This window comes from Squalius cephalus (genome assembly GCF_949319135.1).
Source record: "Squalius cephalus genome assembly, chromosome: 20".
Lineage (NCBI taxonomy): Eukaryota > Metazoa > Chordata > Actinopteri > Cypriniformes > Leuciscidae > Squalius > Squalius cephalus.
This window is the reverse complement of record NC_137141.1, coordinates 10,116,896-10,134,431: the sequence shown is the minus strand read 5'-3', so window position 1 is coordinate 10,134,431 and position 17,536 is coordinate 10,116,896. Positions and strand designations below refer to the sequence as shown.

The 17,536-nt window shown below is 37.1% G+C and overlaps 1 protein-coding gene across 3 annotated transcripts in view; it reads left to right on the top strand.

Annotated features, from left to right (window-relative positions):
* The window catches only part of ptk2ba (protein tyrosine kinase 2 beta, a), a gene marked incomplete at its 3' end in the record, with an annotated part of 28,766 nt that overhangs the window by 6,181 nt on the left and 5,049 nt on the right, over nt 1-17,536 (top strand). The window contains exons 11-28 of one of the 3 annotated variants that reach the window (XM_079854193.1): nt 1,800-1,901; nt 2,039-2,156; nt 2,377-2,416; nt 2,540-2,574; nt 2,678-2,722; nt 2,820-2,917; nt 3,050-3,131; nt 3,424-3,524; nt 6,001-6,116; nt 7,082-7,182; nt 7,307-7,396; nt 7,698-7,902; nt 9,478-9,574; nt 9,687-9,743; nt 10,377-10,484; nt 11,994-12,140; nt 14,326-14,361; nt 14,455-14,479. In XM_079854193.1, coding sequence (XP_079710319.1) covers nt 1,800-1,901; nt 2,039-2,156; nt 2,377-2,416; nt 2,540-2,574; nt 2,678-2,722; nt 2,820-2,917; nt 3,050-3,131; nt 3,424-3,524; nt 6,001-6,116; nt 7,082-7,182; nt 7,307-7,396; nt 7,698-7,902; nt 9,478-9,574; nt 9,687-9,743; nt 10,377-10,484; nt 11,994-12,140; nt 14,326-14,361; nt 14,455-14,479 — 1,603 coding nt within the window. The remainder of the gene's footprint in view (nt 1-1,799; nt 1,902-2,038; nt 2,157-2,376; nt 2,417-2,539; nt 2,575-2,677; nt 2,723-2,819; nt 2,918-3,049; nt 3,132-3,423; nt 3,525-6,000; nt 6,117-7,081; nt 7,183-7,306; nt 7,397-7,697; nt 7,903-9,477; nt 9,575-9,686; nt 9,744-10,376; nt 10,485-11,993; nt 12,141-14,325; nt 14,362-14,454; nt 14,480-17,536) is intronic. The other 2 variants (XM_079854194.1, XM_079854195.1) reach the window with 2 other exon arrangements.

Below are 17,536 nucleotides of genomic sequence, written 5' to 3'. Positions count from 1 at the left end.
GTGTTGGGCCAGCCGGCTAACGACCTCGTGGTCGAAATGGGTTTCCTGTCCCACACACACAGCAGAAACAGGAAGAGAGAGGAGGAACTTGAGTGGAGGCTTTTAACCTCTGAGAATGGCCTGTCCATCCTTAATAGGTCCCAAGGTGCAAACGATTATCAGTTATATCTGCGCAAACCTACGCAAAACCTACGAAACCTGCGTTAGCTCTCAGTCACGAGAAGTCTGAAGGTTGGAGTGCCGCTCTGCTCTTGTGGCGGTGCCGACGTGAGCTTGCTTGAGCTGTGTTGGGCAAGGAGTCAGAAGCTGGTCCTTCGCAGTACTCCTTTGGTGAGTCCTGTTCAGGGAGCTGTCTTGCTTGTGCCAGCAGCTCCTGTACCTTTTGAGGCAGGCTTGTCCGGCTTTCCTTGTGCGGCCTCCGATTGACACTGTGTGAAGGGTGTGAGGGAGGATTTTGTTGTCGACTGCGGTTGGTCATCCTGTGGTGTTTGCAGGTTAAGGGTGCTGTCTTCCATGGCTTCTCCCAGTGTCTTGGCTTGTACCTGGGCTGTTGCCATGGAGACAGTTCTGCACTCGTCCTGTGTTTGCTCTATCCAGCTGTTGGTAGTGCCAGAGCCAGAAAGGCTTGTAACTACTAATTGTAACTACAGTTTGACACGTCAAACTGTTACTCAAAATACAGATGGTTCTTCTCACAGGTTGTCACTGCGAGGGTAACAAGTAAAACTAAAATAAAACAATACAATCAGAAAGTGAAAAGAAGAAAGGAGGGTTTTACCTATTTAATTTCAGCTTGGAGATATGGCTAAGAAGGTGTCACTTGTGGGCGATGCTGGAGTAGACTCATAAACATAGGGTAGCCTGTTAGCTAAGCTAGCAGGGACACACCAAACACCTCAAGGTCAAAAAGAAAGACAAACAATGGGAGGTGTTTCTAGTTCTACATGGGGCCTACAGTGTGTTTATCAGTAGCCGTTCTTCTTGCACTAGGCCTGGCACTAAGGAGTGAGGAGGGGTAGAGAAGAAACAGGAATAAGGGTTACTAATAACTGATATAACTAATTTAGGAAACAACAGTTGCTAGAACTACTGTAATCCTATACAGAGAGGAAAGATGGTGATGGTAAAATAACTAAAATAAGGTCAAAGTAAAAAGTAGAAGGTCCTAAAAGGAAGGGTAAATGGACAAATTGATTGAATTAAATTCCAAATTTAATGAATAATTAATAATTTAGTTTTCTGTGTGCAAACATCCGAAGCGCGCCCAGAAAGCTGCCCCTCAGACAGCGCGTGAATAGCATATTGAATCAAGTTCTCTTTCAGGTCTTCTTGAGCTTGAATGGACAAATTTAAACAAAATTGTCAAAATGCCGTATAGTCGGTTATTTCTTAAGTGAACGTAAACCGTTGAAAAGAAAACGTGTATGTTGGATACATGCTCTTAAAGTGACAGCAGCCTAATAAACCTACTGCTGTCTTTGTCCTCAATGTTAATCTAACAACAAAAGACGAAGACCACATCACTCACTGCTCTTGACTGGTTGAGCCCTGCTGGAGCAGCTCTAAATATTCACTGTGCTATTAAATTAAAGATAAAATATGACAGAGCAACAATATGAACAGTGAAAGTAACTGTAGCTCTTACAATACATTTTAACAGGCATAATTAGGCATGAAAATAACTGATGGAAAATCTTTGCTAAGCCAACTAATTTGATTCATATGCGTTTGATTTCTATATCCAATATTTACAATTTTTTAAATGTATATTAACATGGCTTTCTTTGTGTCCTCATTAGCCGGTCTTACTAGCCACATTTGCGCAAATTCTCAGTATTAAATACACCCTTCAGGATGACGGAAAGACGCTGCTACATATATCTATAGACGGAGCTAAACAGGTAAATGCATCTAAATGTGTCTAAACATATTTGCTGAAATGAACGCTTGATTGATCTGTTTACCTTCCTTGACTTTCTTATGAAGATTAAAATAATGCACATTAAAAGATCTGGCCTTTCTGTTTTGTCTTTTTCAGCCTTTGTCCATCAGCACAGCATCTCTGGCCATCGCAGAGAACATGGTGGATTTAATTGATGGCTACTGTCGTTTGGAGCATGGAAACGAGGCGACTTTAATAGTGCTGCCTAATAAAGGTGCATATGTGTTATTCTTTCATGTTACCAGGGCATGAAACCAACATCACTATCATCTATCTCAAATTAGTATCCACTAATGAAACCAATGGAAATAGTTCCTCTGCTTCAACAGTTTTTGACTCGCCTCGTCAGTGCGTTACCATCGCTAGTGTAAACCACATAGTGTACGCTGTGTTTGCCACCATATGATTAACAAACTACCGTTTGTGTTTACCAGACAGAGATGCTCGAATCTCTCTACCTCCTTTACCCGGCAGGTGAGCAGTGATGTTTCGCTTTTTCTGTATTTTGTCCTATATCATTTAATTTGATAGTTTTCTAGCTGATTCTGTCTGATTGATCCTGTCTAATTAATTTTCAAATTTTCTATTGCAAAGCAGTATGGAAAACACCAGATCTCACATGGAAAGTAAAAGTATGTGAAACAAAATATATACAGTATATACCACTTTTTATAAAAGATTGTTTGATAAATACAGTTTTTTGTTTCATTAAATGGTTTTTTAATTCCCCCACAGGTTCAGATATTTATTCAGAGATTCCAGAAAATAAACCAGTTGAATGTAAGAACAAAAATATATTTTAAGGGATTGATTAATTGTTTTTTGTTATTATTATTTATTTATTTGACATCTTTAACTCAATCCCCTTATATTCCAGCATGTAAATTCAGCATCTCACGGAACGATGTTGTGCTCGGTCGGATTCTGGGTGAAGGTTTCTTTGGTGAGGTTCATGATGGGATTTATAAAAGCAAGGTCAGTGCATCAGTCACACACCTACAGGCCAAAATATACAGCGGATCACAAGGATTTAGTAGAAATCGCTAGAAACCTATTCAAGTTCAGCTTTCTGGACAGGAACCTCACAAATCTTGTGTCTTCTTTTAGACAGGGGAGCGAGTGAATGTAGCTGTAAAGACATGCAAGGACTGCACAGCTGATGTGAAGGAGAAGTTCATGAGTGAAGCTTGTGAGTTGTCATAAAACGGATAATTCCGGTCCCTGAATATGATTGGCTGAGCTGTATTTAAACCTGTTGTAAATTACTCTACAAACATACACCTGTGACCGCATTACATCAGTATTACTGCACCACTGCGTCTGTGTGTTGCTTGGAAACCATTCCGCTTCTGAAGAACTACATTGCTTGTCGGTTCTAAATTTACTGTAATCCATGGCGTCACTGGGCTTATTTTATCTTCCACCTGTAGAATCAAATTGATGCCTAACAATAAAACCCTTAAAATATTATTATCATGCAGTGATCATGAAGAAATTGGACCATCCACACATTGTGAGACTCATAGGAATTATCGAAGAGGATCCGGTCTGGATTGTCATGGAGCTTTACCAGTATGGAGAGGTGAGATTCATTTATTTCATTGATTTCAAGCTTGACAACGATTTGCTCATTTACAGGAAAATAGTCAAGTCACTTTTATTCAGTTTCACATCAATAAAAAGGAAAATAACAGAATTAATGATGCAAACTTGTTCAAATATGAGAGAGATTTAAATTCTGCACTCTTAGAAAAGAAGGTCCTCTATAGAACATGTACACAGTTCTGTCAGGCGCTTCATATATATAACCTTTTATTGGACCATATTATGCATTTATAGAACCAAGTCCATGTTCTAAAGCGCACGGTGCAAGTGGACTTAGATTGTGTCCAATCCACTTTTGCTAGTTTAACCACAGGAAAAATGGTCGGCGCACCCGGTGCATGGTCTGAAAGGGTTGTCCATATTCTCATAATGAGTAATGGGTGTGTTTTGGGTGTAACGTGCAATAAACCAATCAGAGTCTCATCTCCCATTCCCTTTAAAGGAGAACTCCGGTCAATTTTAACATTGAGCTCATTTTTTTGTACATTTGGAGTGCTGTCAATACAGAGAACAACGACAAAAATCGGTGTTGCCTACACCGTGTTATCCTCTTTTTAAAATTTGCACCCTGTTGACTTCAATGGGGCAAGTTTTAAACCTGCTTTTAGCCTCTTAACATCCTTGATGTGTCATTACAAGTGCACAGGTCATTTGAGTGATTCCTTCGGAGTGAACGCGGGTCAATCTGACTGCAGTAGATGTGAAAGATATGAATAAAAATGATACACATACCTGTATTTACATCCTGTTTTCGGTCGAAGTCCATAGTAATCGATTGTCGAGTTCACGCGCATGATCATTGGTACTAAACCAATGCGCGTGAACTCGACAATCGATTACTATGGACTTTGACCGAAAACAGGATGTAAATACAGGTATGAGCGCTGGCTAAATAAATATCATTTTTATTCATTTATCCCGCGTTCACTCCGAAGGAATCACTCACATGACCTGTGCACTTGTAATGACACATCAAGGATGTTAAGAGGCTAAAAGCAGGTTTAAAACTTGCCCCATTGAAGTCAACAGGGTGCAAATTTTAAAAAGAGGATAACACGGTGTAGGCAACACCGATTTTTGTCGTTGTTCTCTGTATTGACAGCACTCCAAATGTACAAAAAAATGAGCTCAATGTTAAAATTGACCGGAGTTCTCCTTTAAAAGCCAGTTGCGCTCGCGCCATGGCGGATTCGCTATTTACATGGCAGAATTTGCAAGCGGAAAAACTGAACACTTCTCTAGCGAGGAAACGGATCTGCTCATGCGCGAGGTTCAAGCAAGCATGCAAGCAAGCAGACCATCTACGGGACAAAGTGTACGTGCGTTGTGGACCTGCCTATAGGCGCATATTAATAACATGCTCTTTAAATAAAAAATACAAATATTGCGCCATTGACTTTAGACCAGGTTTCAGTTGGTCAATGGCGCAGTCTATTTTAGTTGCCTCAAAATAGCAAAGCGCCAACAATGCCCCTGAACACACCTCGTTTTTAGACCAGCACGCCCGTGGGCACACAAATAGCCGCAAATGCATTTGCTATTTAAACAACGTGGCGCAGGATGTGAAAATGATAACTGTGTCGGGCTGAAACTAGCAAAAAACACTTGCGCTGCATTGCGCCGGGTGTATGATAAGGCCCTTTGAATTAAGCCGCTCGTAAACATACTTTATCACTGAAAAATTTTTAAATAACCCGTTTAACATGAAAGTATTATGCAATCTTTTAAGATATTTCTTCTTATTGTTACGACCCCTTGGCTCAAGTAGTAGCAACATGAATGGGGAGGCCAAACACGTAATCAAATTTGAAACAAGTATTTAATCAAGAAAATAGACATAACTACATCAAACAAAAAGTAAAATATAAAGATGCAAAAAACTGGAGAGGGTGAGAAAGCCAGCATGACAACCGAACAGCGAGAACCACAGCGACAAAACCCCAAGCTTTTGACTCCCGAGGGTGAGAAAGCCAGCATCTTATAAGCAGCATGTTTAATCACCGTCAATTCTCCACACCTGGGTCACAGCATTTAACCTGAAGACACAGAAGTGTTACCCAGAAACACCTGCTGGACAAAATAACATCACATTATATAGAACCTTATATAAAACCTTTTTGGCATAAAGGGTTTCTTAAACCCAACGCATCAAGTGGATGAACTCAAAACCTTACGTAAGACGATAGGAGTGTCACCAAACCAAGAATAAACCAGATTGAAGTGACAGAACCCTGACAACAATAGAATTGTTAAATCACACAAAATTACTCATTAAGGGAATAGGATTGTTTTCCAGTATATTGACTACTAAAGGTACTTTCTATTATATCTTTAATAACAATCACTCCAATGTCACAATAAAGGGTAAATCTGACACTGCTCATAACAGTACATTATGCAATATTGTTAATCAGACTTTTATATCATCCTGTTTTTTTCTGTGATTACTTCAGCTAGGAAATTACCTGACGGAGAACCAGCAGAAACTAACCAATATCACCCTGATCCTGTACAGCGTGCAGATCAGTAAAGCCCTGGCTTACCTAGAGGGTGTCAACATGGTACACAGGTACGCCGATACACTTTCTGACCTGTGTGTCCCAAATTAAACATCTCTTTGCTTAAATATATTATGCTATTATTGTGAACATTAATTATTACCTAGTTAGTTTGAAATTTTGGGCATTTGCTCTCGGTTGGTTATCGTTTTTTGGGTGATATTTACTTCTAAGATTTCTCTTCTACTTACCAAGGCTGCATGTATTTGATCAAAAACACAGTAAAGACCATAATACTGTCAAATAATATTACAATTTAAAATAACTGTTTTCTATTTGACTATATTTTAAAAATGTAATTTGTTCCTGTGATGAAAAGCTGAATTTTCAGTATCATTACTGATGATGATGATAACTTTGTCAAAGTCTGAAAAATTGTCTCGCGTTACAGGGTTCATTCACAAATACAAAACCATACTACATAAACAAAACTATCACAATTTTTTATGTATCTTATCAAACTCTAATACAGTTGAACACAGTCTTCAGTATCACATGATCCTTCATAAATCATTCTTATTTGATGATTTGCCGCTAAAAATCATTTTTTATTGTTTATAAAATCACTGTTGAAAACAGATTTGCTGCTTAATATCTTTGTAGAAGCCGTGATTCTTTTTTTTTAAGGATTATTTGATGAATAGAAAGTTCAACAGAGCAGCATGTATTTAAAATAGAAATCTTTGGAACATTTGAAATGTCTTTGCTGTCACTTTTGATCCATTTAATGCATCCCTGCTGAATAAAGGTATTAATTTATGAATTATTATAAAAGTATAACTTTTAAGACACAAAATCAGGACTTGATTTCTCACACCTCACACGCGCATTATAAATTAAACAGCGTTTTATTGTACGTGTTTTCATATCTCCTTTTGATAATCATCTATATAGTATCTCATGCATGTGGTTGTTCAAAGCCTATGTTAGTGGTGCATAGATAATCAAGTTACTCAGTTCACTGTTTTCCCATCAGAGACATTGCTGTGAGAAACGTGTTGGTTGCCAAACCAGACTGTGTGAAGCTGGGAGACTTTGGCTTGTCCAGATACATAGAAGAGGAAGAGTATTACAAAGGCAAGCTCTGACTAGATGTCACAGATCTCTGTTTTGATCTAACTCACACTAATATAGCAAATTCATTTCACTCTCGTTTCTTATGCCGAATGCTGTCAAATGACACTTTGTTCTCTCTCCGAAGCCTCCGTGACTCGATTACCTATCAAATGGATGGCGCCAGAGTCCATCAACTTCAGACGGTTTACCTCGGCCAGTGATGTCTGGATGTTTGGTTAGTGACTATTGAAGAGTGACGTAGCGTTAGTGAGATGAACGTGTTGTATCACGTCTGCAAAGCGCAATGCAGACTTTTCAAAGCTGAATCACTGTTTTGATCATATTAGGCAAAATCAATGTAATCATCAGGATTTTTCAAGCCATTGTCATGGTGTAAATCCCTATTTCCTCTTGTTATTCTTGCTGATTTAATGCTGATTCTTGTGACGAACCAAACTTTTCACAATCAAAGTTTTGCAATGAACATCTAAAGCAGTTTCCTGATTCTTGGCGGTTTCCTGCGCTTCTCCTTTCAGCTGTGTGTATATGGGAGATCATGAGTGGAGGCCAGCAGCCGTTCTTCTGGCTGGAGAACAAGGATGTGATAAACCAGCTGGAGCAGGGCGTCCGTCTACCTAAACCCGAGAGGTGCCCGCCAACCCTCTACTCCCTCATGACCCACTGCTGGGCCTACATCCCCCGTGAGAGACCCAGCTTCGCTGAGCTAGTGTGCAAACTGAGGTACGACACTGATACTCATCAAACGCCTAATAAAAATAATACAAACTGACCAACACTTACTGTAAGTGGACATTGAGGGAAAAATGAATATTAAATAAAATGATATATTAAAATTATTATAAATAAATATTCAAATTGTAAATAATAATACACATTCAAAACAATAATATATATATAAAAAAATAAAAAAGACCCAGTTTCACTGAGCTAGTGTGCAAGCTGAGTTACAACACCGCTGGCCGGCCTGCCCTTGTCGTCAAAGACCTGTAGGGTTGTCAGTTTGAACCCTTAACGTTTCAGAGCTCAACACGGGTCTAATTCTAACCCCAAAAAAAACTGTAAAAGAAACCATAGAAATGAATGTGTTTTTTTTTTACGTATAAAATATTATAAATATAATATAATAAAACACACACATATACACATATACACAGCTGATATATATATATAAATATGTATGTGTGTGTATATATATGTGTGTGTATATATATGTATGTAATAAAGATAAAATAAAAAATAATACAATGAAAAAAATAATACAATTGAAAAAATAATACAATTGGCAATTAGTGCAAGCACTAATAAAATAAAATAAAACAAATTATAAAATAATTTGTTTAAAATAAATGTAAAAAATGTATGTATATATACTGTGTGTATATATATATATTAGTGCTGTCAACATTAATGCATGCGATACATTTTTTCCAGTTTAATGTGTTCAAAATATTTAACGCAATTAACGCAGCATCCGTTTTTTCTGTCATCCTTTGGCTAGCGTTACATTAAATGATCACGCTCTTATTCATGCAAATGCTTTTAAACCATTCAAGCCCGGCAAGACAAAAGAGAACACTCTGTCTGTGAATGTCCTGACACACACACACACACAGCGCACAGAAAGACTAGCGCCAGTATCGCGTGCACAGACTTGCCAGAATCTAGTTCTCTTTCGCGCTTGAACGAACAATAACACACACAATTATGCCAAAATGTCAGCCTTAAATGAACGTAAAGAGTTGTGAGAAAATGAGACGCATGTGAGATCCGGGTCATGTGCAGCAGCGGCAGGTCTTAAAGTGACAGCAGCCACTAATGCTGTCTGCCATTAATGTTAATCAAAGAACAGAGGTAACCAGGGCCCAAAATGCAAGTAAAAATCTGCGTTGCCGAGTATATGAACCCGTGCCAATCGCTAGTTGGCCAGTACATTTTTTTAAAAATTATAACAATGCAATGTTGTAACGACATGACCGTGAACAAACGTGAATGGTATAAGTAATAATAAAATATATAAAAATTATATAAAAATATTAAAATTAAAATCTTAAAAGTTATATTAAAAATTAAAATAAACATGTAAATCATAATGACTAACACTATAAGTGGTCGGAAAAATAATATATACAAAGATTAAAATATATAATAATAAAAAATAAAATATATTACAAATAAAATAAAAAAATATATAAATACATATTAAAAATGATCAAATAAAATTTGTATAATAATATTTAATAGGAGTAAAAATGATACAAACTGTGACATCAAGCGTTTTCTGTTTGCCTCCCACAGTGATGTTCATAAAATGGAGAAGGAAATGGAGGTGGATGAGCTGAGAGCCAGAACCCGCTCCATAAGCATAAAGCCGTCTCATGACGCTCCACCAAAGGTGTCTGTCTTTTCACTCTCTGTTTCTCTCATACGGTTCTTGTACTATTTAACATACTATTTATCATTTCATATAATTTTTCTGTTCATCTCCATTCTTGTTTTATGAAAAGCCATCAAGATTGAAACCATCTGGTTTCAACACTCTCAATCCACATCTACATTGGCAGGTGATTTTTCCTCCTATAATGTCTGTAGTTGCTTTAACTGCACAAAACGCAGCCATTTGCATTGTAATGTTTGAAACGCAGGTCCATAGGTCTCATTTCATTCTCATAGACGGCAATAAATGAAATGGAGAGTCTTTTGCTCCTCACGTGTTTCTGCTGAGAAAAGACTCCTCTGTGTTTCAGAAGAGATCTCCTCATAGTCTCATATTCTGAGATCTCAATATGAACTCAAACTCAAATTCAAACTCAATTTTATAGCTTTATTTGTATATATTTCAAAGAAATTTTGAGAGAAACATCTGAGACAATGTTAATACTGAAATAAAACACAACTTAGAGATCCACTACATCTTCTGAGCAATGAAAGAGAAACTCCTGAGCAATATACCTGTGTTTTACCCTGTGGATGATGCATTTAAAATTAGTAGACTAACTATGAACTGTAAACAGCTTTATGTTGGTCACGTTTATCTAGGTCAAGTCACACCATTTCCAGTACGTGTGGTTTTGGCTTGCTTTTCTGCATATGTGCTTGAAACCGCCATGTTATGCATGTCATTGTGTGAAAATGTTTTAGCGTGTGGTTTAGTTTTGCTTGTGTGTGTGTTCTTGCTCATGCGACCAACTTTCCAGCTGCCCGAGTCTCTGCGCATTAGCTCGCCTGTCCTCTCCAGCCCGCCAGACTGGCGTTTCGCGCTCACGCTGACCCTGCCGCTGTCCCCTCGCCGTGGCAGTATGGGGGTAAGAGCGCCACCTGCCTTCAGTACTGCAGACATACTGCTCCTGTGTGTCCTAGATCATCTCACTGCAAACAATGATTCTGTTACTCAGTATTTTTGTCTTGTTTTGCAGTACAATTATCCTAACATTTACTTGAGAAGCAAAATAACATCAGATATTGCGTCTTGTTTTCTAAAAATGTATGTTACTGGAAGAATGTTTGTTCATAACTTTGAGAGAACCCTAGCTGAAGTTCTGAGAACGTTCCCTTTTAGCTGGGTTTAAAATAAACTTTAAAATCTTCTTTTAAGCTTAAACTCATTTAATATTGATATATTTGTACTGAATTTGAGAAAGTTTTAGATATCTGTAATGGAAAACGAGACAAAAATACTGAGTAAGGAAATCAAATTTTGCAGTGTTGCTAGAAGATTTTAAAAAAAAGCCAATTAAACGCAGAGACCAACAAACACTGCCCAACAACCTAAAAGAATCCATGAGATTGCTTGATAGGCACAGTTTTATTTCCTGTGTTGATGTATTTCCTATTAAAACAGGAAATTCGGCTGGGGGAAAAAATCATCCTATTTATGTAAAAACTGCCTTTAGTTGATGTCACAGCCTTGCAAAAACACCCAACACAGCTTGTGCCATAGACTCAAAAGGAGACTTTCGCAATGAATCAATTTCAGCCTCTTCCTTTGTGACCTACTTATGGTCGAGAAAGGAAATAAAGTATGAATGTTACCGCAACAGAAGACACAGAAGAACTATGATTGCTTCATGCTGATGCTAGTCGGAAGCAGGAGTATTTATAACTCACTCAGAGGGAGGGACAGTCCTATTCAGCATTTGATTGGACTTCATTTGCATTTATATTTATGCATTTGGCACATATTACATTGTATTTAAGATATATATATGCCAGGACTTTGGCGTTGCTAGTTCTATGAACTGTTTGAGCTACAGGAATGCTTATTGACAAAAATTGGTATAGTCCAAGAGAGTGCTATTTTAGAATTGTTTATATACTATCATAGTGTTTATTGATATTTTGACTTTTAAAAAAAAATTTTTTAAAATAAATTTTCTTATGTGCTTTTGTCATTTTTTAGGTTTATTTTATATTTATTTCAGTTTTAATAATTGTTGTACTTCAACTTATTTTATTGTAGTTAGTTGCCTAATTTCCAATTTTTAGGTTTTCAAGCTTTTTTTTGTCATATTTATATTATTTTATTTCAGCTTTATTTTAAAAACTATTTTTGATAATATTAATAATTAAAAAAATATGTAATAATATTTTTAGTACTTTAATATTAGTTTTTGGATTTAGTCAACGAAAACAGCACTGGTGCAAGAAGACATTTTTGGCCCATTTTCCTTTTGAAAGACTATCTATAAATCTATAGACTAATCTATAAATGCATAATTTCAACATTTTGAGTACTATTAGCATATTGATGGACTTAATGATAACAGACATGGAATAAAAGCTGCATTACTGAGTGAGTGTGTGTGTTTGTGAAGGATCGTGGTTTTCCTGAGCCCAGCAGTAAGGAAGACGCCCAGCGGCTGTGGGAACTGGACAGGCAGCGTGTGCAGGAAACTTTAAGGAGGCAGAAACAGGAAATGGTGGAGGACAACAAGTGGCTGGAGAAAGAAGAGAAGCTTCTGGTAAGTCATCAATAGTGTCTCTCGTCAGAGCCGTCCCAGCCAACAGGGAACCTTCTCTGAAATTTGGCTGATGTCCTGGCAAGGTTCTCTCAAAGTTATGAACATATGTTCTTCCAGTAATGTTAATAGAAAGCCATCTGGTCTTTAAAGGGTACCTATTATGCAAAATTCCCTTTTACATGGTGTTTGAATATAAATGTGTGTTGGCAGTGTGTGTACACAACCACCCTGTAATGATCAAAATCCACCCAGTGCTTTTTTTAAAATCCCCATAAATCATAAGCAGTGTCTCAGAACAACCTGTTCTCAGATTCGGGGCAATGTGACGTCACTTTGCACAAGCCCCTCCCACGACTGTTGACTGACACTGCAGTTTTAGCGTAGACCCGCCCTGAGTGAGCTAAACACACAGTCCAACATTGTTTCGACGCCGGAACAGCTGTAGACAAGAATGTCTTCTAAGCGATTGAGGTGTTTTGTTATAAGATGTAAGAATGAACATAGCAGTCTTCATTTACTCTCGTTGTTACTCGAGGATGGATCTGTACCAACTGTTCGCGATCCAGCTTACAGTTAACGTTACTGATGATCAGTGATCTCGTCAGCAATGAAAGAGAGAGCACAGTTGTAACAAGTGTTTTGTGTAATTCGCTGTGTATGTTGATGATAATGAAAGGGAGAGAGAGAGAGTTTGTGGATAAGACTTTAAAGTCGGCATGAAACGGAAGTTGAGATTGTCATTTTTTTCCTTGTTGTGACGTATATCCGAGTGAAACGGCTTCTGAAATTAGAAAAAAATGTAGGGCGGGACTTGATTTCGTCCTTCGGGAATTGATTGGATCGTTGGAGGTTGGGCGTTGCAAACAAAATGGAGGCAGATTTGAATGCCAGTTTACATTCAGTTGTGGAGGATTTCTCTCCACCGGACTCCCCACCGTTACCCTCCCATGAAGGATTTTTTATTTTATTTTATTATTCCCGCAAACCAAGATGAGTCAAGTCAAGTTATCAGCCTTATTAGACATTCTCTGTTATCAGTCAAGTTCACCCTCGAGAGCATCTCGACATGTCCGAATGGTAGGCTGCTATCTATCTTAAACACCGATAGCCGCACACTCATCGGCACTGGCCGCACCCTTTCGCCATGGCACGTGACCGAAAGAGAAGAGAGGTCGTTTCGAGGGGGGAGGGAAGGGTAATGTATTTGATTAAAGATTATAAGGGTACATGAATTTTAAAAAAAATAATGAAGTGCACAGATAAATCATTTATAATAAACACTACAATATTACATATAAAAAGAAGATTTGTCAAATTTGATTTCATGCCGACTTTAATGCGCACTTCTTATACTGTGTTATTCAGCTCTTACAGTGATTTTCTGTAAAATTAACGCTTCATCTTTTGTGTGATGTACAATAAACTTCATTGAACTCATCATTATATTTTTGGCCATCATTGGGACGCTAAAGCAGACTTGTATTAATAGTGGATAAAAGCAGATGACAAATAAGTTATAACCGTAATTAAACTAAAACTATACCTGTTCTACTATCTCTATAAAATTGCTGGTGTTTTTGACATCACAAATGACCTTGTAACCAATCACGTCAACGTTTGATCGTCAACGAGTGGGTCTGTGAGATGGAGTAAGCAAATGGAGGCGGCGCTAATTTGCATATTCATAGAACCGCATATACTCTAAATGAGGCAAGGGTGTAGAGTTACATTCAAGCTATTTTAAGGCATGAATAATTTTTTTGTCATTTTAGTGATCAAATATGAGTTTTAAAGGATACAATTATTGACAGGGGACTTTAACGTTTGCATAACCAAGAACGTTTTTAAACCTTTTTAAAACATAACAAAATCCGGACGTTTTTATGTGACCGTTAGCAAAACGTTCTTTCTCTCTTAATCTTGTTTACATGTTCTTGATACTGTGCACAATTAATAATTATTTAGAAGAAAACAATATTAGTATTTCTAATATTTCATGAAAGTCTAAACGTCATGCTCCGCCACTGAAACGTCTTCCTTTTTGATTGACATTTCTGTTCTGCATTTCTGTGCTATATTTTGCCTCGTTTCACTTGAAATACGTGCATTATGACAGTTAATCAGGTTGAACAGCATTTCATGTTAACTTTAGGGTCATCTTCATGTTTCTCCATTTCTTTTTCAGGATCCGTTTGCAAATGATGACACAAAGGCGAAAGTGGTAATATATAAGTCTCTTTTATACTGTCTTCGTCACATCATGACCGTTGTCTTCTACTTTTATACACTGCTAACATATTCTTCTTTATTTTAGATGTCAGAAAACGAGACAAGCCAAGGTCAGTTCATTTTAACACACAATTACATATATTTTACTTAAGCAGAGATTATTAAGCAGTCATCATTAAAACCTGTTTGAAGCGTTCTGAAGTTATATGATAGCCTTGAGTTATGAACAGCAAATTTAAGTTGCATCATGGACATGATTCGAAAATGTTAAATGGTCCTGAAAAAATAGTCACACTTAAATTGTTTGCACTCAAAAAGGACTGCATTGGAGATGAACTTCATCTAGTGAAAACATTTGGTACTGCGCCCAAACAAAATCTTACTGAAAGCTCAACATGTTTAGATTTATGGCTTTGATTTTCTCAGAGTTTTTGAGTAAAATGTGATTTGGAAATATGGAAATATATATGGAGACAGTATATATATATGCAATTTAAAAAGTATTTTTGTGCATTTTTCATAATACTATACATAACTTCTTTAACTTTTTTTAGTTTCACTTTTTTTTTTTCACTTCAGCAATTATCTACCTAATCTGTCTTCTTTAAAAAGAGACCAAACTTAAGTCTGTGCTCCAAAGCATTCAAGATTTACAACAGTTTAGGTTGGAAAATTATTTTCAGGTCTAAAACTCTGTATGACATATTACATAATAATGGCTATAGTGGATGAATTTAAACATTAAAGCGTTTACATTGTGGCCCATAACATGTTTTTCTCCTTACTGGCAGCTTCAAAGATTTGCAATACTGGATATGCATTTTGTAGCCTATTTTATCTCCAACAACACTGCCCAAATTAGAGCTTTTATCATCCATTATAGTATTAATGTAATCCATAAGTTTACACAAAGCACTGTAACATGATAGATATGCAGAAGTTGCAATAGCCTAACTATTAGGATATCCACTCTGACGGAGTTAGTTGAGTTTAAAAACTAGCTCTCTTTTTGTCTGTTTTTATCCGTCATGTAATTTCCCATATATGTAATGCCCATTCCATTTTGTGTATATCGATTTTTATAATAGCTAAAATAAACATTCTCATCAATAAAAATGACAATTAAAATGAAAGAAAAGACAGGTTCACATGACTAATAATGCGGCACGCCTCAGTTAAGTCAAATAAATGTTTATTCATTATAGTTGCTTTTCATAATTGTCTAAAACACATAAGTTTAACTGTAGGCTGTACACTCAATTTCAAAATATTTAGAAGGAAAAAGTCTGCCTAGATAGAGATTAAATGCTCTCTTGATAACTTGATAGCGCTATTTTTATTTTATGCAAAGTAATGTAGGCTAATTAATAAACTATATCGTTTATCAACTTACCGGTATAATAATTATTTGTAGAGCATTCAACTCTATATGAATATATATAAAATGTCTTAATTCATTAGAACGGTCTATCTCTATCTCTAGGGATTTCATTTGCATAAAAAAAATAATTGTTTTCATTGTATTAATATTATTACCTGACATTATCCCCAACAGTTTGTGAATGTGTTGGACATTGGGATGTTTTAACAGATCGGATACCAGACACAAGACATTTTTTCTTCTTTTTCTTCTTGTCATCTTCATTTATTAAATGTCTTATGGTATAAAAAAAATATTTTAGTATAACTCTTATAATCTGTCATTTAGGCTATAGCACAGCGAGTGAGAGAGAAAAATAATATATTTGATTCATTCATGAACGAATAAATGCTACATTACAGAAATATTAAACAAATAACAAAGAAGACTAGGCTATATAAAACAGACTGAGTGGAAAAAATAAAGACAATAGTTATACATATTTTCAGTCTATTTGTATTCATAAAGAACCAAATTAAACGAATTAAACAAATAATAATAATAATACATAGGTTATACATCATTCAAAACACTATGCCCTCGTTGCTTAAATACATTTTAAATACTCTATAGCTAGTAGTGTCTAATGAAACAACCATTTGTATCTATTTATTCTATCTTTAACTCTGCATTACAGTGTAAATTACATTAAATACGAGATTAATACATGCGTGTTAAAAACATCCTATTCTGCGCATGCACGTCGAACATCTACTACTTATTTGATTAATCAAGTACGTCACCGCGCTACAGGCTGCAGTGAGGACAGTCTTGCTACGTGAGCAGCGCCAGAGGGTTAAAGGTGCAGTAAGCGATTTCTGAGAAACACTGTTAATATTTGGAATTAACCCAAACAAACACATCCCTCCCTTCATTGCTCCGCCTCCAAAATGCATGAACACACAATGCAAGAGTGAGTGTCTCTTTATCAAAGCAGAAGCGAAGCAAAACAAAGCTTCACGAAAAATAAAGCGAAGATGATGAACGAATGACAAGGAAGAACAAAAAATGAACACAGTACGCAAAAATACATTCAAGCAAGAGCAGCATCGCAGCTCCAGACAAACAATGACACTCAAAACTGTCCTGTTACTATAACTAACATTACAACAACAGCATAAGCTGTGAAACAGCAAAACCAATGTTACTCACATATGGAGCAACAACAGAACCTCTGCCTCCGTTTTTATGCCTTCCCGCTTAGATCTCTCCAGCGCTGGAAAGCTTTTCTAATATTATCACGGGTCCTAAAGCTCTTGCCTGATCATAACCCTTCTTTTTCCAGTGATATTCCTCTGACATTTTCTCTTTTGTAATGTCTCTCCGCCATCTCTTTCTTCAAATCTCCCTCTTGCTCACTCTCTCTCCTCCCACATCATTAGTGACACGCCCCCTAATGCTGATTGGCTCATTCTCTCTCCTCCCCCATCATGAGTGACACGCCCCCTAATGCTGATTGGCTCATTCTCTCTCCTCCCACATCATGAGTGACACGCCCCCTAATGCTGATTGGCTCATTCTCTCTCCTCCCCCATCATGACTGGCATGCCCCCTAATGCTGATTGGCTCACTCTCTCTCCTCCCCCATCATGAGTGACACGCCCCCTAATGCTGATTGGCTTATTCTCTCTCCTCCCCCATCATGACTGGCACGCCCCCTAATGCTGATTGGCTCACTCTCTCTCCTCCCCCATCATGAGTGACACGCCCTCTAATGCTGATTGGCTCACTCTCTCTCCTCCCCCAT